The sequence below is a fragment of the Megascapheus bottae genome, chromosome 3 (genome assembly GCF_031878675.1).
Source record: "Megascapheus bottae isolate mThoBot1 chromosome 3, mThoBot2.hap1, whole genome shotgun sequence".
Taxonomy (NCBI): domain Eukaryota; kingdom Metazoa; phylum Chordata; class Mammalia; order Rodentia; family Geomyidae; genus Megascapheus; species Megascapheus bottae.
The window spans coordinates 90,387,978-90,411,435 of record NC_143511.1 but is presented as its reverse complement, the minus strand read 5'-3'; the positions used below and the strand labels follow the sequence as shown (position 1 = coordinate 90,411,435).

Genomic DNA, 23,458 nt, shown 5'->3' with positions numbered 1-23,458 from the left:
GCCAGCTCCTGTATCCTGGTTTGTGCAGTGGCGTCCCTAGCTGGGTCTGGGGTGAGCCTGGCCGTGGTCAGGCCCAATCCTGTTGTGGACAACCGACCAGACAGCTGCTCAACTCTGCTGATCAACAAACGACCTGCCAGACTCCTCCAACTGGGTTTCCGCTGGCAGCCTGGCAGCCCTGCCCACTGCCACACCCTTCTCCGCCTCCTGGGCGGGACCAGGATGGCTGGCCCTGCACCTGGCCGGAACCTCTCCACTGGCACCCTTCTCTGGCTACCCTCTGCCTGGGGCTTGGCTAAGCTGTTTCAAGATGAAGCGGGCCCCAGTGGGCCATGGTGTTAGGGCTAGACAAGTGCAGCAGGGCCCAGGCAAAGGCAGCTGGCAATGGCACACACATGCATACAGGCGGAGGGAGGAGCCATGAAGAGCTCATCGGGAAAAGCACGGAGAAGGAGCAGGGCCTGGAGACCATGTTTATTGACAATGCTTTGGGGCCAGGGAAAAGGCTCAGGAAGCTGGAGCCCTGGGGGCCTCTCCCCAGGGTGGAGGGGGCAGTGCAGCCCCGCACAGCGTCCCACAACCCTCCGAGTTCCATCAGGATGGTGTCTTCTTGGAGGAGTGAGGAGTGGCTGCGCTGTGCAGATCCCACGGACCAGGATGGAAGGGTGGGTCAAGGCAACTGAGGTACAGGCTGCTGTGGGACCCCACGTCCCCTGAGCCTGGCTATTTTCAGAGAGTGTCCACCCTCTGTGTCTGATGAGGGATCTGGAATCAAGACCGTGCCAGAAGGTGACGAGGGAGCTCTTTCGTAGGCCCCGGGAAGCCTGAGGAACGGCAGGCGTCCTCAGGCCCAGGTCTCCATCTGGAAGCGCAGGGTCTGCTGGAGCCTGGCAAGGTAGGCAGCTGCCTCGGGCGCAGAGAGTCCCCCGTGCTCCTGGAAGATGGATGTCAGGGCTTCCGTGACGTCCACTGGGATGCGTTTGGCGTTGCTGGAGGAGCAGGTTGCAAGCGTTTAGCAACCCGGGCCCCGGGCTGCGCCAGCCCGCACCACCCCATCCCCAGCCTCACCCTGCCAGGTAGAAGCAGGCGCCGTGGCGGTCCAGCAGCTTCCAGATGAGCGGGCCCAGCTCCCGGAGCCGGTGCTGCACGTACACCTTCCGGTCCTGTGGGAGGCAGCGGCTGAGAGAGTCTTCCCTAGGTGTCCTGCCCAGGCCCTGAGCACACGCACCTGCTCCCTGGAGAAGGCGGTGACCATGGTCAGGCAGCCCCTCTTCTCCAGCTCCCGCCACTCAGCCTCCCAGTAGAAGTCTTGGTCTCGCTGGCGGCAGCCAAAGAACAAGAAGTTTCCTGGAGATGCAGTATGGCCTGCAGTGTGGATGTTGCCCCAGGGGCTCAGCCCCACTGCACCCCTGTCCCTGGACCCCTGTGCTCACCAGTCCAGCCCCGGGCCACACGCTCCTGGATAGCCGCTCGGAATGGGGCCACACCAGTGCCAGGCCCCACCAGGATCACAGGAGTCTCTGGTGTCTCTGGGAAGGCCAGGCCCCCAGGCCGTACCCACAGCGGCACTGAGACAGGTCCTGCAGCGGGGACAGGTGTCATGAAGGGGTCCGAGGACGCTGCTGAGACCCCATCCAGTGCTGGCAGGGATGTGGGGAAGGATGGGAGCCCTAGGACAAAGCCCCTTTCTGCATGGCCGGTCCCACCACTGCCCTCCCAGAAGCAGAAGTCACCTTGTGTGGGGTCCAGGGATGCCAGCCAGGAGGAGCAGAGGCCCCGGCGAGGCTCTTTGAGGCGAGTCTGGTACCGCACCACAGCCACGAGAATCTGTAATCTCGTGGGATGAACCTGGGGGACGGGGAGTGCCCCACCTTGCTAGGCCACTGCTGCCTGCCACCCCCTCCTCCTGGGGACAGGCAGTTCTAGATGGCAAGGCTGCTCCCCGCAAACTCCCTGCCCACTCCCAGCTTCCCCCTCCATCCTCAGCTCTGCCCGCAGTGCCCTCACCAGCAGGGAGGAGGCAATGGAGAAGGCCCGGGGCCGGATCTGGGGCACGAGGTCCAGCAGGTACTCGGGGGGGATGGCGCCCGCAGTGTGAGGGAAGTCACAGAGCACCTGGGGCAGAGGCAGCGGGGGTGGGCGAGTGCGGCCTCCCTGCCTGGAGTCCAGTGGGGTCCAGTGCCTGCCTGCCGGCCTATGCCGTGGCTTACCTCCAGGATGGTCCTGCGGGGTCTGCTGCAATACTCACAGAGCTCCTCCTGGCCTTGGGCAGAACTGAACTCCAGCAGCTTCTCCCGCTCCAGCCCGTGTGGCGAGAGGCAGGCCAGTAGCTCAAAGAAAGACCTGCGAGGCACACTGGCAATATCCAGGTAGTGGGCGACGAGGTGCTGCACTGAACAGGGCTGGGGCAGCTCTGGTGGGCAGGGGACGCCTGCGGGGTGAGCAGGGGGCTTAGGACGTGGAGATGGCAGACTCAGCACAGCCCTGAGGGCCGGCCTGGCCCCCACTCACCTGGCTCCCGAGGCTGCAGCACGAAGTACTGGTTGGGGTCCAGACCCAGCGCCTGGCAGAACTGCTGAACATCATCAGCCGAGTTTGAAGGCTGGATCAGCACGACATCACCGGCAGAGAAGCTGTGGAGAAGCCAGCAGGGCTGTGGGGCTCGGGGGGACCTAGGGAGGGGTTGGGGAGACTACAGAAGAAGAAAGCCAGTAGTCTTCAACCCACAGCCGCTCACCACCCCCAGCTCCGGCAGATTCAGCTCCTGCCCCTGCTTACCTACAGTGGGTGGTGCCCTCACCCCACCCCTCTACCTGGGCCCTAGCTACGGGCAGCTCCCCACCTGATGCCAGAGCCTGTGATGTCAAACTCAATCAGCCGAACGTCCTGGAAGTGGGCGGGGCCAGTGACCCTCTGGTTAGCAGCCATGGGCGCCAGGAAGGGCTGCGATGCCGAGGGAGGCTCCTGAGGGCCCGGGCTGGGGACGTGCGGTTCCTCAGAGCTTCTGCCGGGGGGCTCCTGGAGGAACTGGAGAGTGAACTTGGAAGGCAAGCTGTGGAGAGGCGCAGAGGTCGGGAGTGGCCTCCTCCTCCTCCTCCTCCTCAGAGGGGCTGGGGAGCACTGCTTTGGGCCCTGACCCCGACCTCACTCACGGAACTCCAGGGGGGATCACGGCAAGGCTGTGGGGCACGGGGTACTGCTTCAGCACCTTCTCCCACAGGTCTCCCAGCCAGGGGTCGATGGCCGCGTCCGGCCTGGGGAGAGAACAGGAACCAGTGGGGTAGAAAACTGCTCCTTTGAGCCTGTGCGGTGGCTCACACCTGAGATCTGAGGATCAGGGTTCAGAGCCAGCCCGGGCACTAAGGACCTGAAACTCTTCTCTCCAATTAACCCTGCTCCAGGGATAGGGAAGAAGCCTTGGGCTGAAGAGCTCAGGGACAATGCCCAGGCCAAGAGTTCAAGCCCCACGACTAACTGACCGAAACAAAAAACCAACAAAAACCCCTGCTCCGGGGCAGGGAGTTTGGCCTAGTGGTTAAAGTGCTTGCCTAGCATGCATGAAGACCCGGGTTCGATTCCTCGGTACCACATACATAGAAAAAAACCAGAAGTGGTGCTGAGGCTCAAGTGGTAGAGCTCTAGCCTTGAGAAAGTCCAAGGACAGTGCTCAGGCCCTGAGCTCAAGCCCAGGACTGGCAAAAAAAAAAACAACCCTGCTCCTCTGCTGCTAACAGCCGAGAAGAGGGCTCCAGGGAGGGGCACCTGGGCTGCACTCACCCCAGCTCGTGCTGGTCGTCACCCAGACACACAGGCAGGAGGGCGCTGCCCCCTAGCTGCAGCAGTCGGCGGTGAAGCTTCTTGGCCACAAAGTTGAACCTGTGGGACAGAGGCAGAGCCCGGTGAGGAAGGGGGCAGCCCAGCAGACCAACTCACACAAAGCCTCCTTAGGGCCCATCCTCCACGGTCCACCTGGCTTCACCTGAGAGGGAGCATGGCTACCGCACTCGGGGAGTGACAGGGAGACTTCACAAGCACCATGTCTTTGGGTGGCAGGAAAGGAGGCTGTGTGGAAGACACCCATATTCTGCCCGTCTCTCAATCCCGTCCCCGAGGAGGGACGGGCTGACAGAGGCCACCAGGCCCCTCTGGACTTTGCACTCCTTTAGCTGGAGGCAAGGTGAGGTCCTAGGTGATTCCCGCTCCCTGGCTTCTAACAGTGCACCCCACAGGGGCCCCAGCCGGTGGAATGAAGTGGTGTGGTCATCTACTTCCCCACCCCTGCTATCTTTATCCAGTGTGCTCAGACAGCGGACAGTTTGTGAGGCACTGGAAAGGGGCCTCGTCTTGAGATCAGGGGCCCCGAGGACAGGTGGCCATCTTGAAACACACACCAGGACATGATGCACAGGGGCTTTTTTTGGTCATGAAAACCCTGAGCAGTGTGCCTTCTGGCCCGGAATGACCTCTAGGGGAGGGAGCAGAGAGCCACCCTCGCTCTCGCTCTCGCGCTCTCTCTCAGGTGAACCTCGGGAGGCAAGCAGCCCCAGGCTGCGCTGGCACAGGCTGCATGCTGGGATAGCCTCCTCCTGCCCTGGGCTCTCCTGTGGCCCTCCCAATCCTGTCTTCCTCCACTGTGAGGACCAGACTATCCATGGAGGAGGAGTTTTCTTTATGTGGCAATACTGGAACATGAACACAGGACCTTATGCTCTCACTTGGCTTTTTTTTTACTCAGGGCTGGTGCTCTACTACTTTAGTTACAGCTCCACTTCCAGCTTTTTGGTGGTTCACTGGAGATGAGAGTCTTAGGGACTTTTCTGCCCATGCTGGCTTTGAACGGCAATCCTCAGATCTTAGCCTACTGAGTAGCTAGAATAACAGGTATGAGCCACTAGCACTTGGCCCATGGGGCCTACAAATCCTGCACCATGAGGCTGGGCTGCCTGTCAGTCCTCTTTCTGACCCTGACCAAGGACTGGGCTGGCACGTGCACCTGGCCCCTACTTACTTGGTATAGGAGGAGTCCCCGAGGCCAAGAACAGCGAAGTCCATCTGACAGAGAGAGGATGATGGCAGGTTCTTCCGGAATATGAATCTCCAGAAGTTCTGCAGCCACAGGAAATGGAGTCAGAACTCCCAGCTCAGGCTGGCCCTACGGTGTCTGTGACAGGGATGGAGGGAGGGTATTGGGGGGGGAGAGGGCCAGGTGGGATGCACACAGAACAGTCTGACAAAAGTTATCCTCCCCGTGCCCTACCTATACTGGTACTGAGGCTTGAACTGAGGGCCTGGCACTCTTGCCAGAGTTTTCACTCATGGCTGATGCCCTGCACTGGAGCCACACCTATAACCTACCATTTCTGCTGGTCACACGGAGGTTTGGGGCCAGGAGTGGGGCCTAATGGTATCGTGCTTGCTTAACATCCATGAAAACATGTCATATAAGAGAAAAAGCTGGAAGTAGTGCTTTAGCTCAAGTGGTACAACACTAGCCTTGGGACAGCTGGAGGACAGTGCTCCTCAGGTCTCAGCTTCCCAGGTAGCTAGGACTATAGACGTGATTCTCGGGTAGAAGCACTCATCCTCTCCCTCACTCCCTCAGGCCACCACTCCCTTCTTACCTCTGTTCTCTTCCACCCACCTCTGTGCTGGCCCTCCCTGGCTGAGAGCCCTGCAGGGCTGATCTAGGACTCTCCAGAGCACCTTCTCTCCCACTCTTCAATCTTTGGCAGCCCCCTTTCCTCCAGCATATCTGCCTTTTCTGGGACTGCCCAGACATGCTCAGAAGGCCCTCTTCACTCAATGGCGGATACCCTGCAATCTGACTAGTCACAGGCCACAGACATGTCTCTCCCTTACCATTACCAGCAACCCTACAGACACCTCACAGGTCTTATGATGGCAGTAGCTCTTTTAGAAAAACCTTAGGGAAAGGGCACACTTGCTCCTCTTGTCTGGCCTCCCTGTTGGCTAGTAGTCTTAGGATAGGCCAGAACTTCCTTTGCTCACAGGTCTCCATTCTGTCTCATCGACTCCTGCCTCAGGACCCTGATGGAGCTCGACAGCTTCTTGCATCTCCCTCCCTTGGATGTCTCTAGAAGTCTGCTCTATGGGCTCCATTTCTGTTTTGGCTCCAGGGCCCAAATTCACATTGTGGTGGAAGGGTCATCTTCTAGACAATCCCCATTTTGTGCTGGGATTGAGGCTAGAACCCATTTGCTTAGTTTTATTGCTCAAGGCTCACTCATTTTTACCTTTTCTTTTCTCTTTCTCTCTCTCTCTCTTTTTTGGGTGGGTCATGGGGCTTGAATTGGCCTGGGTGCTGTCCCTGAGCTCTTCAGCTTAAGGCTACTGCCCTACCCTTGAGCCAAGCCCCACTTGCCATATTTTTCATTTTCTTTCTTTCTTTCTTTCTTTCTTTCTTTCTTTCTTTCTTTCTTTCTTTCTTTTTCTTTCTTGCTAGTCCTGGGCTTATACTCAGGGCCCGAACACTGTCCTTGGGCTTTCTCAAGGCTAGAGCTCTACCATTTGAGCCACAACACCACTTCTGGCTTTTTTCTAAGTATGTGGTACAAAGGAATCAAACCTGGGTCTTTGTGCATGCTAGGCTACCACTCTACCACTAGGCCAAACTCCTAGCCCCACTTCGCATTTTCTAGAGGATAATTGGAGATAAGAGTCTTAGGTCCTTTTGTGACCGGGCTTGTTTTGAACTTTGATCCTCAGATCTCAGCCTCCTGAGTAGCTAGGATTACAGGCATGAGCCTCAATGCTTGGCTTTTTTTTTTTTTTTTTCCTTCTCGATCTCAGGCTTGAACTCTGAGCTTGGGCGCTGTGCCTGAATTCTTCGGCTGAGGCTACAGCCCTATCCCTGGGCCTGGGAATTGTCCCTGAGCTCTTCAGTTCAAGATTACCACCCACCCCTTGAGCCACACACACAGCCACACTCCAGTTTTATAGTGGTTAATTCAAGATAAGAGTCTAAAGGTCTTGCTAAGTGTGGCGGCTTGCACCTGTAATCCCAGCTACTCAGGAGGCTGAGATCTGAGCATCAAGGTTCAAAGCCAGCCAGGCACAAAAGGACCTGAGACTCTTATCTCCAAATTAGCCTCTAGAAAACAGGAAATGGAGCTTGGCTCAAGGGTAGGGTGGTAGCCTTGAGCTGAAGAGCTCAGGGACAGCGCCCAGGCAGAGACCAAGCCCCATGAGCCACACCTCCACTTCCAGCTTTTTGCTGGTTAAAGGGAGGAGCCTCTTGGACTTGTCAGCCCAGACTGGGATGAGCTGAGTCCTCAGATCTCAGCCTCCTGAGTATGTGCTGCTGGCCCCCTGCTCCCTTGATCATGTACCCTGTTGACTCCACCTTCTTGGCTTCTCTAGAATTTGTCAGCTTTGCGCTGTGTTCAGCTACCATCCCAGCTCAGACCACCAGTGCCTCCTGCATGTATTTGTATCTCCTGGAGTTACTCTTGCCTTCTGGTCCCCTCAACATGACTTGCTAGAATGTAGTTTCTAAGGCCTTTCTCTCAAGTCCTTCTGTCTCACTGTAGCTTTTCAGGCTCTTTGTATCAGCATGGATGACTGTTTCTTTTCCTCTTCCCTCTAGCACTCTGAGTTGCTTTCCATTCTTTCTGTCCAGGTGTGTTTTTTTTTGGGGGGGGAAGCGGGGGTCATGGGGCTTGAACTCTGGGCCTGGGCCTGCAGCTCAAGCCACTTCTAGCATGCAGAACACACTCAAAGACAGTTATTTGTTGTGCATCTTGGACTCCTCAATGAAGGTGGGGTCTTACCTTCATGTTGTCAGGAGGGTCGCCTTGGCCTGTAGTTGCGCAAACAAATATCACCAGGGGCTCCCTAATGAGATTCGCCTCGACAAAAAGACAGGTGTAAGGCCTCCTGCGGGCGCGAGCGGGCGTCCCTGCCCCGCCCCGCCCAGGCCCCGCCCCCGCCCCGCCCAGGCCCCGCCCCCGGCCCCTGCGGCTCCACCCTGGCGCCCACCGCGCCTTCCTCGGGCCCGGCCCTAGGTCTTACCACCGCGTACGAGTCCAGCGCCTGCACGCGGCAGTCCAGGCGGCGGCGCCGGGCCTCGCGGCCCAGCCGCTCCGCCACATCCTGCGCCGTGCCGGTCTGGCTGCCGAAGAGCGCCAGGAGCGGCGGGCCGGGCATGGCGGGGCGCTGGGGAACCCGGCGGCCGCGGGACTTCCGCCCGCCTCCCGCCGCCGACTTCCGCCGGAAGTGACGCGGTCGGGCCGCGCCGCGGGGAATGGCGTTCCGGCGCGGCGGACGCCTGCAGGCTTCGAGTGCGGGGTTCCCGGCGCGGATCGCGGGGTGGACGGCGCGCCGGGGCCGGGGCCGGGGCCGGAGCCGGGGGCTCGCAGGCCCGCTCGCCGCCCCGCTCGCCGCCCCGCTCGCCGCCCCGCTCGCCGCCCCGCTCGCCGCCCCGCTCGCCGCCCCGCTCGCCGCCCCGCGCGCTCCGCGGCCCGCGCGCCGCCGGCGCCATGCTGTTCTCGCTGCGGGAGCTGGTGCAGTGGCTGGGCTTCGCCACCTTCGAGATCTTCGTGCACCTGCTGGCCCTGCTGGTGTTCTCCGTGCTGCTGGCGCTGCGGGTGGACGGCCTGGCCCCGAGCCTCTCCTGGTGGAATGTGTTCGTGCCCTTCTTCGCCGCGGACGGCCTCAGCACCTACTTCACCACCATCGTGTCCGTGCGCCTCTTCCAGGACGGCGAGAAGCGGTTGGCCGTGCTGCGCCTCTTCTGGGTCCTCACAGTGCTCAGCCTCAAGTTCGTCTTTGAGATGCTGCTGTGCCAGAAGCTGGCGGAGCAGACTCGAGAGCTCTGGTTCGGCCTGATCACCTCTCCGGTCTTCATTCTCCTGCAGCTGCTCATGATCCGCGCCTGCCGCGTCAACTAGCCTCTCTCCAGGCCTGGGGGGGCCGGACCTCCACCCGAGGGGGACCTCACGTGGACCCCACTGGAGCAGAGCTCTTGGTCTGAGGCGATGCCTGGCTGCCCAGCCGAGCGCCAGTCGCTTCTGAAGAACGGCAGCAGTCTCGACCGCTGCGATGTATTTCCCGTTAGTCATGCTTTGAGTAGCTACTCCTGAACTGAGATCCCGAGCGAGTCCCAGGAGAAACAGACCTGAGCCCTTGACATTGGAACTCTCGCTTGGCATACTGTCCCAGCGGGCTCTGAGCTTTTTCTATAGGTCTTGGGCAAGTACTCCCTACAAAGGCAATAAATCTGGACTCAGGGATTTTTGTCTTGCCAGCAGCACTGACCTAGAAGCTTATAGCTCCATCCATGCAGACTGGACTTTCTTAGATGGTTGAGGTCTGCCACGATGGGAGAATGTCTCTTTCTTCAACCCAGTCCAGAAACAGACCGAAGGAAGCGGAATAGGTTATATTTAAGATGCTTTCTGGGTATCTGCCACCTGAGGAAAGAACTCTGGTATCAGGAATTATTTGGCTTCCTATCTCAGTAGACTACAGTTTCCTAAGTTTCTTCTACCCCCTTATAGGCAAATTTAGGCCTCTCTAAGAGACTAAAGCCAGAAGCAGGTGCTCCAGTGCTTGAGGGGATTGAGACCTACAGATGGGAGCATGCGGACAGCCCAGGTTTGTTGGCCTAAGGTCTTTGGCTTGAGGCCAGTTAGGTGCCAAATGAGAGCATTTGCTGAGATAAAAATAAAATAAGAATGTTTTCCTGAAATGACCAGTCATGTCTATGCTTCTCAAGGTTTGGATGAGATGGATACTGACATAGTCTAGGCTGGGTGAAGTAACTGGATTTAGAATTGGGGTTGTAGGTGGACTAGCAAATGTGCCTAGAGCATAAAAGTTAGTGCTTCCCTCTCACTCCCAGGTAGGGACAAAGGTCTGGGCTAGAGTTGAGGATTTAATGGTTTTCATGACTTCTTTCCAGTGTGCCTCAACTACCTCTGGACCGCTGTAGAGTAGGGGATGGCAGACAATGCCTCAGGCGTGTCTTTGTTCCTGAAATTTAAAGTTGTTTTTTTAGGGCAAGGAGCCTTGTGCTTGTATGCTGTCTGTTGGGTCTTTGTTTTTGGCAAGACTGGAGATTTTTGATCCTAGGATCTCCCATTTACTCTACCACTTGAACCATACCCTTCCCCTCTTTTTTGGTCGGTTCTGGGCCTTGAACTCGGGGCCTGGGTACTGTCCGCTAAAGGGTAGTGCTCTACCACTTTGAGCCAGGACTCCACTTCCGGTTTTTCTGGTGGTTAGTTGGAGATTAGAGTCTCACAGACTTTTGTGCCTGAGCTGGCGTTTACCTGGGATCCTCAGATCCTTCAGACTCCTGAGTTGCTAGGGTTACAGGTGTGAGCCACCAGTGCCTGGCACGCTTTTGGTTTGTTCCGTTTTGTTTCTTGAGACAGGGTCTGATTATGAAGCCTAGTCTCGTCTTAATTCTCAGTTCTCATGCCTCAACCTCCCAAGTGCTGAAATCAACACATCCAATATGTGAGGCCTTTTGGGTATGACTCATGAATTAAGGATGGTTTGACAGTTTCTCTTTTGTTGTTGTTGATACTGGGGTTTGAATTTTCCAGGAAGGTGCTTTACTCCTGAGCCATGGCTCTAGACACTTTGTTTTCCCCCAGTACTGGGGCTTGATATCAGGACCGGGGCACTGTTCTTGAACACTTTTTGCTCAAGGCTAGCACTCTGCACTTGAGCTACAGTGTCACTTTTGGCTTTTTCTGTGTATGTGGGACTGAGGAATCGAATCCAGGACTTCCTGCATGCCAGGCAAGAACTCTGTGGTAGGTTAGCCACTAGGCTATGCTCCTTGGCTTGCACTGATTATTTTTATTTTATCATTTTGTTTTTCACTGGAACTAGGGTTTGAACTTAGAGCCTATTTGTGCTGAGCTTGTTTGCTCAGCAGGTACTCTGCAGTTGAGTTATGCTATGCCCCACCCCAGCTTTTTGCTGGTAACTTTGGAGATGAAATCTTGAAGACTTTTCTGCCTGAGTTGGCTTTGAACTGTGGCACAGTGATCTCAGCCTCCTGAGTAGGATTATAAGCATAAGACACTGGCATCCAGCTTATACTGGGTGTTTCAGAGATAGGGTCTCATTTCCTGCCTGGGACGCTTAAATGCGACACCATTCATTCATTCATTTCCCATTCTGGGGCTTTAACTCGGGGCTGGGTGCTGTCCCTGAGCATTTTTTGTTTTGTTTTGTTTTTGCCAATTTGGAGCTTGAACTCAGGGCCTGAGCACTGTCCTTGGGTTTTCTCAAGGCTAGAACTCTACCCCTTGAGCCACAGCACCACTTCTGGCTTTTTGTATGTATGTGATACTGAGGAATCGAACCTGGGTCTTTGTGCTTGCTAGGCAAGCACTCTATCACTAGGCCAAAGTCCCGGCCCTCCCTGAGCTTTATATTTTCTGAAGTCTAGCACTCTACCACTTGAGCCACAGCTCTACTTCTTCCTTTGCAAGGGGGGGGGGGGGTCAGTTGTGGGACTTGAACTCTGGGCCCGGGCACTGTCCCTGAGCTCTTTAGCTCAAGGCCTACCGCTCTACCATTTGAGCCACAGCACCACTTCTGGTTTTCTGATGGTTAATTGGATATCAGAGTCCCATGGACTTCAGTGCCCGGGCTGGCTTTGAACCTCTATCTTCAGATCTTAGCCTCCCCGATAGCTAGGATTACAGGCGTGAGCCACTGCACCGGCCTTAGCTCCACTTCTGACTTTTTGGTGATTAGTTGATGATAAGAGTCTTATGGACTTTCCTGCCCAGGCTGGCTTGGAACTGTGAGCCTCAGATCTCAGCCTCTTGAATATCTAGGATTATAGAGGCTTGAGCCACCGGTGCCTACCTCAGTCAGGTGCCTGTTATGAATAATAACAACAAAAAGCAGAGGTTAGCTGGCACAGTGGCTCATGCCTGTCATCTCCCCCCAGAACCTGGAGTAGGGGAAGACCGACAAGATCGAGTTTTAAAGTCAGCCTAGGCAAAAACATCATGGAGACCCCATCTTATACGTTGGACATGGTGGTTCTTGATTGTGCCTTGCTACAAAAGAAGCCTTAGGGAGATTGTAATCTGAGGCTGGTCATGAGTAAAAAATGTGATTTCACCTGAAAAAATGAAGCAAGAAAAAGGCTGGAGGTGTAACTGAGATGTTAGAACACCCGCCGGCCAAGCCTGAGGCCTGGAACTCAAACACAAAAACAAAAACAAAAGGTGAATGGGCTGGGTACTAGGTGTATTAAGCCTGTAATCCTAGCTATTCAGAAGGGCTGGGAAAGCCAGGTGCAGTGCTCCTGCCTGAAATCCAAGCTACTCAGGAGGCTGAGATCTGAGGATCCCAGTTCAAAGCCAGTCCAGGCACTAAAGACTCCTATCTTCAATTAATCACTAGAAAAGAGAAAGTGGGCTGTGGTTCCAGGGGTAGGGTAGGGATGGTAGCCTTGAGCTGAAGAGCTCAGGGACAACGCCCAGGCCCAGAGTACACACACACACACACACACACACACACACACACCCAGGCCCAGAGTACACACACACACACACACACACACACACACACACCCAGGCCCAGAGTACACACACACACACACACACATACACACACACACCCAGGCCCAGAGTACACACACACACACACACACATACACACACACACACACACACACACCTAGGCCCAGAGTACACACACATACACACACACACACACACACACACCCCAGAAGGGCTGGGAGCTGGAGAGTTGAGGTTTGTAGCCAGCCTGAGCAGAATGGTCCAGTGTTGGAGGTGTGGCTCAAGTAGTAGAGTGCTAGCTTAGAACAAAAAAAAATCTCAGGGACAGAGCCAGGTCCTGCACTCTCATGTGTGTGCACAGGCACGCCCACTCTCGCCCCCTCCCCCCCAAAAAACTGTCCCTTTTGAAACCACTAGCTAAACTCAGTGTCTGGCTGGTTGTGAGCAGGTATTGTTTGCCTCTGCTCCAGCACAGCAGCTTAGCCAGTGGAATTAACTTTGTCCTCTTTGTGATGGTGTTCTGTCAGCTCAACCTTTGAGGTACTGAATTGAGGTCACTTGCTTAGGTGGCTTGCTCCTCCCCCCCCACCCTTGACCACTTGAGCCACACCTCCATCCTGGCATTTTGCTGGTTATTTTGGAAATGAGTGTTTCTGCTTCAGCTGGCCTCAAACCATGATCCTCCTGAACAGGATTGCAGGTGTGAGCCGCCAGCACCCAGCTCACGCTGAACTTTGAAGAGGTTTTTTTCCTTTTAACTATTTTCATTTTGTTTATGCCTTTTGAGATACTGAACTGAGGTTGCTTTCTTGGGTTACTTGCTTTTTTTTTTTCTTTTCCTCCTCCTTCCTCCTCTTCTTCTTTTTTTTCTTTTTTTTTTTTTTTTTTTTTGCCAGTCCTCAAGCTTTCTCAAGACTAGCACTCTACCACTTGAGCACAGCACCACTTCCAGCTTTTTCTATGTATGCGGTACTCGGGAATCAAGCCCAGGACTTCATGGCGTGCAAGGCAAGCACTCTACCACTAGGCCACACTCTCAGCCCCTATGTGTGTCATTTTATTTTGGCAGTTTGGAATTGGGCAATATGGGTGTTGAACTGCTGAGCCTAAGCTGAATGTGGTGGGCATGTCTGTAAAATCTCAGCACTCTGGCGGTTGAGGCACCTTCCTTAGAGGAAGAAATCTTGGATTTCTGGGATCCTGTCCGCCGGGAGGCCAGTGGCAGCCAGCCTGGAGGTGGGAAGTCAGACAGGAGGAGGTGGGCGAGGTGTGGCCGGCTGCTGGGATCCACCTTTGTCCTTCCCTTCCCCACACCAAGGAGCTGCAGGGAGTGGAGCCTCGAACACGGGTCCTGCCCTGGGGCCGGCCGACCTCCAGGTTCACACCGGGGGTGGCCCGTTGCCCGGTGAGAGGCAGGTGAAGCGGCTCTCGGCGAAGGGAACGAGAGGAGTGGCTCCCGGGGAACGTGTGAGTCCCGGGTCCAGCAGGGTCAATACAGCGCCGGACCCCGGGGTCGGCCCGGTCCCGGCGCCCCAGTCCCAGCGCGCAGAGGCGGAAGTGGAGTGCGGGGGGGTAGAGGGGGGCGTTCCCGGGCCCCGCCCCCGAGGGCCCCGCCCCCGCGAGCCCCGGCCAATGGCGCGGCCGTGGGGCGTGGCCCGGGCCAGCCTCCTCCAATCAGCCGCGCCGACGGCCTCCTCTGCTCCGTAGGCGGTGCTCTCGCCCAATGGGCGGCGGCGGAGGGGGGCGCGGCGCGGCGCGGCGCCGAGGCGGGCCGGGTGCCGGGTGTCCGGCCGCCCGCGCAGTTCCGTCGGCGGCCGAGTCCGCAGCATGGCCAGCCTGGGGCGGCCGGGCCCGGCGCCGCGCGCGGCGATGCCCGCCTGGAAGCGCGAGGTTCTGGAGCGGAGGCGGGCCAAGCTGGCGGCCCTGGGCGCGGGCGCGGCGTCCGGCGCGGCGTCCGCGGGCGCGGCCGAGCGGCTGGTGCTGGCGGACAGCCTGGGCCCGCTGCGCGAGAACCCGTTCATGCGGCTGGAGTCGGAGCGGAGGCGCGGGGCGCGGCCGGCGCCGCCGCCGCTGCTGGAGCTGTACCGCCGCGTGCCGGGCGTGCGCGCCATCCGCGCCGACGGCATCCTCATCATCGAGTCGGCGCCCGGCTTCGCGCCCGCCTCGCCGCCCGCCGCCGGCCTCCGCGCGGCCGAGGTGGTGGTGTACGAGGCGCCGCCGCCGGGCCGCGTCAGCCGCCTGCTGGAGAAGTTCGACCCGCCCGCCGCGCCGCGCCGCCGCGGGAGCCCGGAGCGCGCCCGCCCCGCGCCGCCCCTGCCGCCCCTGCCGCCGCCCCCGGCCCCGCCGCCGCCGCCGCCGCTCCCGCTGCCGCCCCTCCGCCGGCCCGCCGGCTCCGCGGCCCCCGGCCCGCGCCCGGCCGGCGGCGGAGCGGACGCCGCGGGCCGGCGCCAGGACTTCCTGCAGAAGACCGGCAGCAACTCCTTCACCGTCCACCCCCGGGGCCTGCCCCGCGGCCCGGGCCGCCCGCGCCCCGATGGGCCCGCCAGCCCCGAGCCCCTCGCCGGCCCTGCCAACGGGCTGACGGACTCTCCGCCCGCGCCGCAAGAGTGGAAGCCGAAGGCGGCGGTGTCGCGGGCGCCCTCCCTCCCTCCGCGCCCCAGCCCGGGGACCCCGGGTGCCGCTCCGGTCCCGTCCCCGGCCGTCCCGGCGACCAGCCCCGGCAGTGCCACTCCCGGCCAGCGCCAGTGGGTCTCTGCTGCCCCCAGCACCGACGCCTCCTTCGAGATCAGGCCGGCCCCCAAGCCCGACGTGGAGACTCCCCCGCCGGGCGACCTCCAGGCCCGAGCCCTGGCCAGCCTGCGCGCGAGCTCCCGGAGCGCCTTCCTGTTCGTCCCCAAGCGCGAGGCCTCCTGGAGCCCTCCGCCCGCGGGCGGGCAGTCCGCCGAGCTGCCAAGGGGAGAGGCGAGCCGGGCCCCCGGGCGCCAGGCGCTGGGAGCGCCGCTGGCGTCCCGAGTGGATGGCGCACCTGCCGCTGCGGGCGGCCTCTCGGAGGTCCAGGGGCCCGGCGAGGAAGGAGGCCGCCCCGGGCCGGCTGCCATCCTCACAGATCGGGCGGTGGAATGGCAGCGGCCCGCCTCGCCTCCCCTCTTTCTGCCTGCCACTGCTGAAACGGAGCCTGGTGAGGGACTGGGGGTTCCTAGCTTGGCCAAGAATAGCCAGGAGCCCGGGAGGCCAGGACTGCCCGTCACACTCATTGATGAGGTGGACTCGGAGGAGGAGGTACCTCCTCGAGAAGCCAAACTGCCCTGCCCAGGGCCTGGTGTAACCCTCCAACACCACCTCCACTCCACCAGGCTCGGGAAGCCTTCGGAGCTCCAGCACCGAGGCAGCAACACGTTCACAGTAGTGCCCAAGAGGACACCAGGGACCCTTCAAGGACCATGCTCCAGTCAGGCCAGTGGGGAGGCCCAGCAGAGGGAGGCCGGTGAAGAGGTGGTTGCTGGCCTCTTGGGGTCCCATGCTGCGCTGGAGAGCACCCAGAAGAAGCGCTACCCCACAGTGCATGAGATCGAGGTGATTGGTGGCTACCTGGCCCTGCAGAAGTCCTGCCTCACCAAGGCCGGCTCCTCAAGAAAGAAGGTCAGTGGGGGCGGGTAGAGCTGGCGGCCGGGAGCCAGCCATGGATACCTGGACTCGTAGGGTATGCTTCCTACAGGAGAGCCGGGGCCAGGACCATGTGGAGCCCTGCAGGGCCAGGGCACTGCTGACCTGCTATGCAGCCAGGCAGTTCAGAGGCTTGCCAGTTCTTGTGGCTTCATTTGGAATCCTGTGGGTAAGCCTGTCCTATGGCCAGTGGACCTGTGACAAACAACCGGGGTCTGTTGGCTGGACCCTGGTCCTGGCTTTGAAAGGTAGCCTGGTGCTGTGGAGTTTGTGCCCAGTGAAAGTGACCAGAGCCAGGAACTAAAGGAAGGGGGAGTAGGAAGCCACTGGATCTTTTCGGGGAGCCCAGCCGGGGAGCCCAGAAGGCACATGGCCTGGAGCTGGTCAGAGCCTGGATTTGTGCGAGCGTGGACTGAGCACTCGGGCTGTACACCAGTGCCGGTCAGGAGGACCTCTGAGCAGAGACACCCCAGTGCAGCCCTTCGGAGGCTCAGAGCTGCTCCGCCAGGTGAACTTTACTTCCAGGCCAGCTCTGGCCAGTAGCCTGGAACCCTCCGGGTACAAGGAAATTGTGCCTTGGCTCCTTCGTGGTTATTCCAGGGTTTCGGTTCATTCCCTGGGGCAAATTCCAAGGCCAGCCCTGTGTGACTCCCTGTCAGCTGGTACTGAGATGGCGTCTGGAGTTCCGTTCCAGAGTCCAGCAGGTGTCGGCTCCCCAGTCACTATTCCTCAGTTTCCTTGGGCAACAGAGTGGTGATTGTGCTTTGTGGCTTCCTGTAACCCGTTGTGTCATCTTCTTTGTTTGCTTTTGTGTGTCTGTCTCTTTCTGACTCACTCTCTCCCTCCCTCTCCTCCCCTGTCACTCTCTTTCTCTTCCTCTCTCTGCTTCTGTCTCTTTTTCTCTATCTTTCTCTTATACTAGGGCCTTATACTGTTAAGCAAACTAAGCAAGCATAGTCCCTGGAGATTCCTGCCCCAGGAGCAGCCTCTCCTTACTGCCCCATCTCCTCTCCTGGTCCAGGTACTGCTGACCCCCACCTGCCATGTTAGCTGCAGCTGTGATTCCACTGGGGAGAAGGGGGTCCTTGTGGGAAAGCTTGAGGTTCTCTCTCTTTGGTGGCATGGTCATGGCTCTGTGTGGCTCATTTTCTGCTCACTGAGCCGTCCTACCCTCAGCTCCCCTTGTTCTTCTCCTTCCCTGCTTGCTTGCTTGCTTTATTTATTTATTTTGTGGGTCATGGGGTTTGAACTCTGGGCCTGCGCGCTGTCCCTGAGCTCTTCAGCTCAAGGCGACCATCCTACCCCTGGAGCCACAGTCCCAGTTCCCCTTTTCCAGTGATGAATTGAAGATAGAGTCTCACATTAATACCCGGGCTGGCTTTGAACAGTGATCCTCAAATCTCAGCCTCCTGAGTAGCTAGGATTACAAGCATGAGCCACTGGGCCTAGCTCTCCTTCCCCTGCCTTTTGAGAACGATCTCCACTGCTCTCTGAGGTGACCCCTCCCTGTGCTGTCTTAGAAGCACGTAGGTGAGTTATAGTAGCATCCATTCTGTAGGCGAGGAAGCTGAAGTGCAGGCGGCTTCTGGGGTGGGAGTTGTGGTGAAGTTCCTGGTTCTAGAGCCTTGTCCTGACCTCAGGTCTCTTTCTTCATGAGCCTGGAGGTCAGTCGTGGCTGAAGTATGGAGGGTCAGGAGCTGAGCTGGTTATGGAGGTAGGGCAGGGGACTGAGCAGCAGACCCTGGCCATCAGCCTTTTCCTGCCCGTGGTCTTCGTGCCAGCTTGAGGGGGTTGGGGTCCAGATGGACAGTGCCTGTCATGGCCAGGTGGTCCAGGCAGGACCCTCCATATGGCAGTACTGTGTACTGGTTGTGACATCCTGCCTGCATGTGTGCCAGCTGCCTTGCTGGCAAGAGCTGGTGCCGAGGGGTGGCAGAGCAGGCGGCTGCTTGGGCTTTTCAGAACACAGCGGGAGGGTAAGGACTCCACACACTTTGCACTTGTCCTGACGTCCTTCCTCCTGCAGCCCTGGGCCCTAGCACTCCATCAGGAAGAAGGGGCTGGGGGCTCCTGAGGGCGCCTCCTGCAGCCCTGGTCTTGGCACCAAAGGCTGGGTGTCAACCAGTGTTGGTCAGGGTACTACTGTCTCCCCGCTGAGGGTGGGTGGAGTCGCACACAGCCCCAGAGACCTGGAGATAGGCTGCTTGCTGGTGGGAGGTTGGTGGCTGTCCCAGGACGCTAGTGAAGGGCCTCTCTTCTGTGGGCCATCTGGCATGGGATGGGGGCGGCCCTGTCGGGCAGCTTCTCAGATAGTGCCATGCCCTCAGCTGGCCTCGGGCTGCAGGACGGTCTGCACAGTGAGGGTTGCCTCAGCACTGGCCAGCGCCCTAGAAACATTCCCATCTAGGTTATTTGTTGGCAGTGTGGACAGCCGCCCATCCTTCCCTGCATCAAGTCAAGCTGACTGCAGTTGGATGTTCCAGCCCTGCGCCACCCCCTTTTCCTGGCAGAGGCAGTGTCCTTTAACCCTTCTCGCGCACTCAGACCTCCCTCTCTCCCTTGGGACTCAGCACCAGCAGCTTCTCTTCTCTGAGGAGAACCACCTGTCCTGGCTCCTACCTGTCTGGCTGCTTCTTCCCCTCTACTTCCTGGTCTGTGCCCCACCCAAGTCAGTGTCCTCTGGGTTCAGTTGTGAACAGCTAGGCCTCCACTCTCCCCTGCAGTGTAACCTCCACCCTGACTTCTGTGGCTTGGCTGTGGCTCTCTGTGTGACTTCTACACGTGGCCCATCTGCTCTTCTAGTGACACCACCTCTCACAGTCTGGACCCCTACTTGTGGCTGGCACTCTTCCCGCCTCCCTTCCCCATAGGAGAGTTCCTCTCACTTGTTTTCCTTTTCCTCCTTCCCCCAGCTCTTCAGGCAGGTGACCTCTGGAGCCTGCTGTGCTGGAGATGGACTGGACAGCCCTGCTTCAGGCAGCTTTTCCTTTGGCGCAGGGTCTGCCTTGGGTGGAAACTAGATTTGACTCAAAGGGACAGCAATGGACATCCCAGCTGTGCAGCCCCGGTCTAGTGACCTCTTTCTGGGACAGCTGGGCTGCATGGGGGAAGGAGGTGGCAGGAAGGTGGAGAGCGGGAGCAGGGCCAGGCTGAACACACGCACACGCACACCTAGCCAGGCAGGTTGAGCCCGGCTTCTCAGAGCAGGGCCAGGCTACACGCACGCACGCACGCACGCACACCTAGCCAGGCAGGTTGAGCCCGGCTTCTCAGAGCAGGGCCAGGCTACACACACACACACACACACGCACGCACGCACACCTAGCCAGGCAGGTTGAGCCCAGCTTCCCAGCCCTGAATCTAGGTGTGGATACCCTTCAGTAACTGAAGCTGGGTGTGCATGGGCAGGGCTGGTTAAGGAGAACAAAAGGGCGCTGTGGAAACCAGAGATTTCACCCTCACCTGCCTGCCATGCTTGGTGCTATGGGCAAGGCCCCTCTGTTACTGGTCAGCAGGCATTTTTAGCGCCAGGTCCTAGCCACTCTACCCATCCCATTTTGTGGACCTGCAGTCTGCAGATTGTGCCTCAGCGCTGGCAGCCTGAGTCACGAGATGTTCTGTGAGCTGCTGGCCTGGGCTGAGTGGGAGGGAGGCCTGAGAGACTCGCACAGCATTGGCCCAGTAAGGAGACAAAGGAGGCAGGAGGCCTGGGCCCCCGCCGGGGCAAACAAGTCTGTGAACACCCCCATACACTCACAGCCTGGCCAGGCTGTGCCAGGCTTGATGCCCACGTGGGCCCAGCCTCCCTGCTTGGAGTTGGTCATGCGGGCTAATGAGGGCATGCTAATCCGGCCCGGCCCTGGCAGCTGGTCTTGGTGTGCTCCCTGCCATGGGGGATGGGCCTGGAGGGCATGGGGGACCAAGGGCCACCAGAGCCCTGAACACTTTGGGGCCCAGGGGCGGAGCCCAGCCTGTCAACCCTATGTGCCTTGGCTGCTCCTGGGTGTCCATCTGAGAGGGCCAAGGACGCCATTCCCAAGCTGGCAGGCGGTGGGTGGGGAGCCTGTGGCTTCAGGTGGCTGTCCCCTTGTATGTGTTCCATGGTGGTTCCTGTCTCAAGGGACCACAGCTGAAGGACTGGCTGAACCCTGAAGGCAGGACAGGCCAAGGACAGCATGCTTTCACATGGCAGGAGTGGACATCTTGCCCTTTATCTGGCTTGTCAACTCACCTGTGCAGAAGGCCAGGGCTCTTGTGGTAGTGAGAAGTGGTCCAGGAGCTGTTGCTCTCTGTGCGTGAGCGCTGTCTGTGCGTGAGCGTGCTGAGACAGGGAAGCCAGCTCAGGCTGAGCTTCCTCTTCCCCAGGTCCTGGGAGGGGCAGAGTTTAGCCCTTGGTAGAGAGGCAGGAGAAAGGAGTGTGTGTGTTCATTCCTGGGTGTTGGCTCCAGGCAGAGCCTCCGGTTCTTACTGGACCCTAGTGGGTTCCTTGTGGCCATACCAGGCTCCCCATGCTGCCTCAAGGGATACCCAGCCCTCCTACCAGGTCCCTGCCCATCGTAAAGGGCCTGGGCTGCCATGAGACTGTCTGGGGATGTCCCTGGCTGTCCAGGGATGCTCCTGTTCTTCTGCGGCCATGCTGGCATCCTGTCTAGGTTGTATGGGGCTGCCCTGGTGCTCTGGGGCTGTTCTGGTAGTCTGTCTGGGGCCACTCCTGTCTCTGGCTCCTTCCAGGAGAGAAGGGGGAACTTGAGCTGGCTGCTGGTGTCCTGTGCCCAGGAGTTTAATATTTCGACAGCAGCCCTAGCAGGGCTGCTTCCATCTGCTGTAGGCTAGCGGCTCCTCATATTCACTCCTGACCTGCCAGGTCCAGAGTGAGTGGGGCAGAGCAGGAGAGAGCCACACACTGGGAGCTGAGTTCTCACCCAGCAAGGCCTGACCTCAGGATTCCTTGCCCCAGCAAGGTGACTGACTGGAAGATCCTGAGAATACCTACAGCCTTCTGGCCTGCTACCCCTTGGAGCCAGCAGCCCCGGCTACCGAAAAAAGGGTGAATTTGTTTGGTCATAAAATTCTAGTGCTTAGGGGCCAGGAATTTGGCCTAGTGGTTAAAATGCTTGCCTAGCATGCACAAAGACCCGGGTTCGATTCCTCGGCACCACATGCATAGGAAAAAAAAAAAGCCAGAAGTGGTGCTGAGGCTCAAGTGGTAGAGCTCTAGCCTTGAGAAAGTCCAAGGACAGTGCTCAGGCCCTGAGTTCAAGCCCAGGACTGGCAAAAAAAGTAAAAAAAAAAAAATTCTAGTGCTTAGCTGGGCGCCAGTAATCCTAGCTACAAAGGAGGCTGAGATGTGAGGATTGCGGTTTGAAGCCAGCCCAAGCAGAAAAGTCCCCGTGAGACTGTTATCTCCATTTAACCATTCAAAAACTAGAAGTGGAGCCGTGGCTCAAACACCAGCCTTGAGCAAAAGAGCTCCAGGCTAGTGCTCGGGCCCTGATTTCAAGCCCCACAACTGACTAAAAAGTAGATCAGTTCTAGCACTTGTATCTGGGGGCGGGAACCAGTGACAGACAAGTGACTGTACTGTAGGCTCTGTGGGGCCTCCCATCCAGCCAGGCCTCCTGGGCTGCCTTCCCACTGCCAGGAGCACGGCTTTAGGTGGGGGATGGGTGGGTTGTGCGGCTCCAGGTAGGACAGGAGGACGGACTCCCTCCCCGGCTCTGAGTCTCATAACGGCCATGGTGCCGTTCCGCTGCACCTAGCTGCACGGTGGGGGCCCTGCTGACAGGTGTCTCTTGCTCCCAGATGAAGATCTCCTTCAACGACAAGAGCCTGCAGACCACGTTTGAGTACCCTTCTGAGAGCTCCTTAGTGGAGGAGCAGGAGGTAGAAGAGGAGGAAGAGGAGGAGGAGGAAGCAGAGGAAGAGGAAGAGGGGCCTGGTTCTGAGACACCCTTCTCTCTCTTCCTGCCCCGAGCCACATTTGTGAGCAGCGTGGGGCCTGAGAGCTCCCGGCTTCCAGATGGCACCTCAGGTGAAGGCCCGTCTGTTGGTAGGAGCAGCCTGGGAGGGGGCGGAGCCTGGGCCGCATGTCCATGGCCCATTCCTGTTCTACTTGGATCATAGGCCTGTCCTGCTATACTCCAAAGCACTCCATGGCTTTCAGCAAGTGGCAGGAGCAGACGCTGGTGCAGGTTCCCAGGGAGACAGAGCCTGTGTTGAAGGAAGTCATGGTGAGTCCGGGGCAGGGGGTAGACACACAGTCCCAGGGGGAGAGGAGAGCAGCACCTGGCCTGGCCCTTGGTTGACGACATTCTTTTCTTTTCCTCAGCTCACACCTGCCAGTCAGAATGACCTCTCGGACTTCCGCAGCGAGCCAGCCCTCTATTTCTGATCCTTATCATTGCCAGGCCTGCCAAGTCTGAGCCAGGCGGTGCTCAGGAGTCCTGCCCATTTTGTGCCCCTTCTGCCTGGCTGTGTTCTACATTCCTCCCTGTGGGCCAGGTCTTTCTGGCCCATTGAGAGTCTCCAAGGAAAGGTGGGGAGGGTGGCAGTGTGTCCAGTGGCCTCTCTGTGACTAGGTAAGGACTGAGCAAACTGCCCAACTGCCCTGCTCCCAGCAAAGTGTTTCTGGGCTAGGCACCGCCCTGGGTGTCTGTTCTTTGCAGGACTCTAATTCCTACGTCCTTGTCCCTTGTCCCATCTTGATGGAATTTAGCCTACCCATTGTGATAAATGGCAGGTTTGTTTCTTGCCTCAGATGTTGGATCGAATAAACTGCATTGGACAAGATCGCCTCTCCCTCCCCTGTACAGTCCAGTGAGGACACTGTGGGGAGTCAGCCTGGGTGCCCTCTACCAGGGGATGAGCTGGCCCATGCTCTCTCCCACCTCCCCAAGCTGTCACTGGGAGATAGGAGCTAGGCCTGCTGTATGAGATTGTCAGATCTGGAATTTAATAACCCAGATAAGAGACCTAAATCCCAGATAGATTGACTATGTTTCAGTTATCAAGTTTTAAGTGGCTTTACTGAGAGACAAGGAGCCTGGAAGGGACCAAGAGCAAGGCAGAGCGTGCCGCACAGCAGTGGGGCTGTCTAGGTGTGGAAGAGCCTCCAGACCTGTAAGTTTTAAAGCAAGGATTTTGCAGCAGACAGGGCCATCTGCTTGGGAAGAGTGATGAGTGGGTTGGCCACCTCCAAGATATGCTGCTGGCTGCCTGGGCAGCTACAGTACAGAGCCCATAGGCAGGACCTACCCAGGCACTGAGTACAGATATCC

The 23,458-nt window shown here is 58.4% G+C and overlaps 3 protein-coding genes across 6 annotated transcripts; 2 read left to right on the top strand and 1 right to left on the bottom strand.

Annotated features, from left to right (window-relative positions):
• Nucleotides 1-448: 448 nt before the first annotated feature.
• Nucleotides 449-8,237, bottom strand: Ndor1 (NADPH dependent diflavin oxidoreductase 1). Of its 4 annotated transcripts, none has more exons than XM_090330997.1 (14): nucleotides 8,032-8,235; nucleotides 7,791-7,868; nucleotides 5,009-5,106; nucleotides 3,778-3,876; nucleotides 3,153-3,254; nucleotides 2,843-3,052; nucleotides 2,512-2,672; nucleotides 2,211-2,431; nucleotides 2,008-2,115; nucleotides 1,734-1,848; nucleotides 1,434-1,580; nucleotides 1,229-1,347; nucleotides 1,069-1,163; nucleotides 449-989 (listed from the first exon to the last, which is right to left on the bottom strand). In XM_090330997.1, exons 1-14 carry the CDS (start codon nucleotides 8,164-8,166, stop codon nucleotides 845-847), a joined length of 1,833 nt encoding a protein of 610 aa, XP_090187123.1. In that variant the 5' UTR covers nucleotides 8,167-8,235; the 3' UTR covers nucleotides 449-844. The 4 variants fall into 4 exon arrangements, 3 of the variants coding, with proteins under 3 accessions (XP_090187123.1, XP_090187124.1, XP_090187125.1); XM_090330998.1 differs by having other exon boundaries at nucleotides 2,512-2,633; nucleotides 8,032-8,234; XM_090330999.1 differs by having other exon boundaries at nucleotides 5,009-5,161; nucleotides 8,032-8,045.
• A 245-nt stretch (nucleotides 8,238-8,482) lies between these two features.
• Tmem203 (transmembrane protein 203) lies at nucleotides 8,483-9,703 on the top strand. Its single transcript, XM_090329263.1, has one exon. It carries the CDS (start codon nucleotides 8,499-8,501, stop codon nucleotides 8,907-8,909), a length of 411 nt encoding a protein of 136 aa, XP_090185389.1. The 5' UTR covers nucleotides 8,483-8,498; the 3' UTR covers nucleotides 8,910-9,703.
• A 4,630-nt stretch (nucleotides 9,704-14,333) lies between these two features.
• Tprn (taperin) lies at nucleotides 14,334-22,970 on the top strand. The gene is made up of 4 exons (XM_090330996.1): nucleotides 14,334-16,157; nucleotides 21,984-22,212; nucleotides 22,305-22,411; nucleotides 22,510-22,970. Exons 1-4 carry the CDS (start codon nucleotides 14,346-14,348, stop codon nucleotides 22,570-22,572), a joined length of 2,211 nt encoding a protein of 736 aa, XP_090187122.1. The 5' UTR covers nucleotides 14,334-14,345; the 3' UTR covers nucleotides 22,573-22,970.
• Nucleotides 22,971-23,458: the final 488 nt, after the last annotated feature.

What these genes read in the sequence shown, in the direction of transcription:
- Ndor1 (XM_090330997.1), bottom strand. Translation starts at nt 8,166, where the DNA reads ATGCCCGGCCCGCCGCTCCTGGCGCTCTTCGGCAGCCAGACCGGCACG. An exon ending in GTGATCCCCCCTGGAGTTCC is followed by an intron (nt 3,053 to 3,152) that starts GTGAGTGAGGTC and finishes GCCTCTCCACAG; the next exon opens with CTTGCCTTCCAAGTTCACTC. An exon ending in ATCACAGGCTCTGGCATCAG is followed by an intron (nt 2,673 to 2,842) that starts GTGGGGAGCTGC and finishes ACCCCTCCCTAG; the next exon opens with GTCCCCCCGAGCCCCACAGC.
- Tprn (XM_090330996.1), top strand. Translation starts at nt 14,346, where the DNA reads ATGGCCAGCCTGGGGCGGCCGGGCCCGGCGCCGCGCGCGGCGATGCCC. An exon ending in CCGGCTCCTCAAGAAAGAAG is followed by an intron (nt 16,158 to 21,983) that starts GTCAGTGGGGGC and finishes TCTTGCTCCCAG; the next exon opens with ATGAAGATCTCCTTCAACGA. An exon ending in CTGTGTTGAAGGAAGTCATG is followed by an intron (nt 22,412 to 22,509) that starts GTGAGTCCGGGG and finishes TCTTTTCCTCAG; the next exon opens with CTCACACCTGCCAGTCAGAA.
- Tmem203 (XM_090329263.1), top strand. Translation starts at nt 8,499, where the DNA reads ATGCTGTTCTCGCTGCGGGAGCTGGTGCAGTGGCTGGGCTTCGCCACC.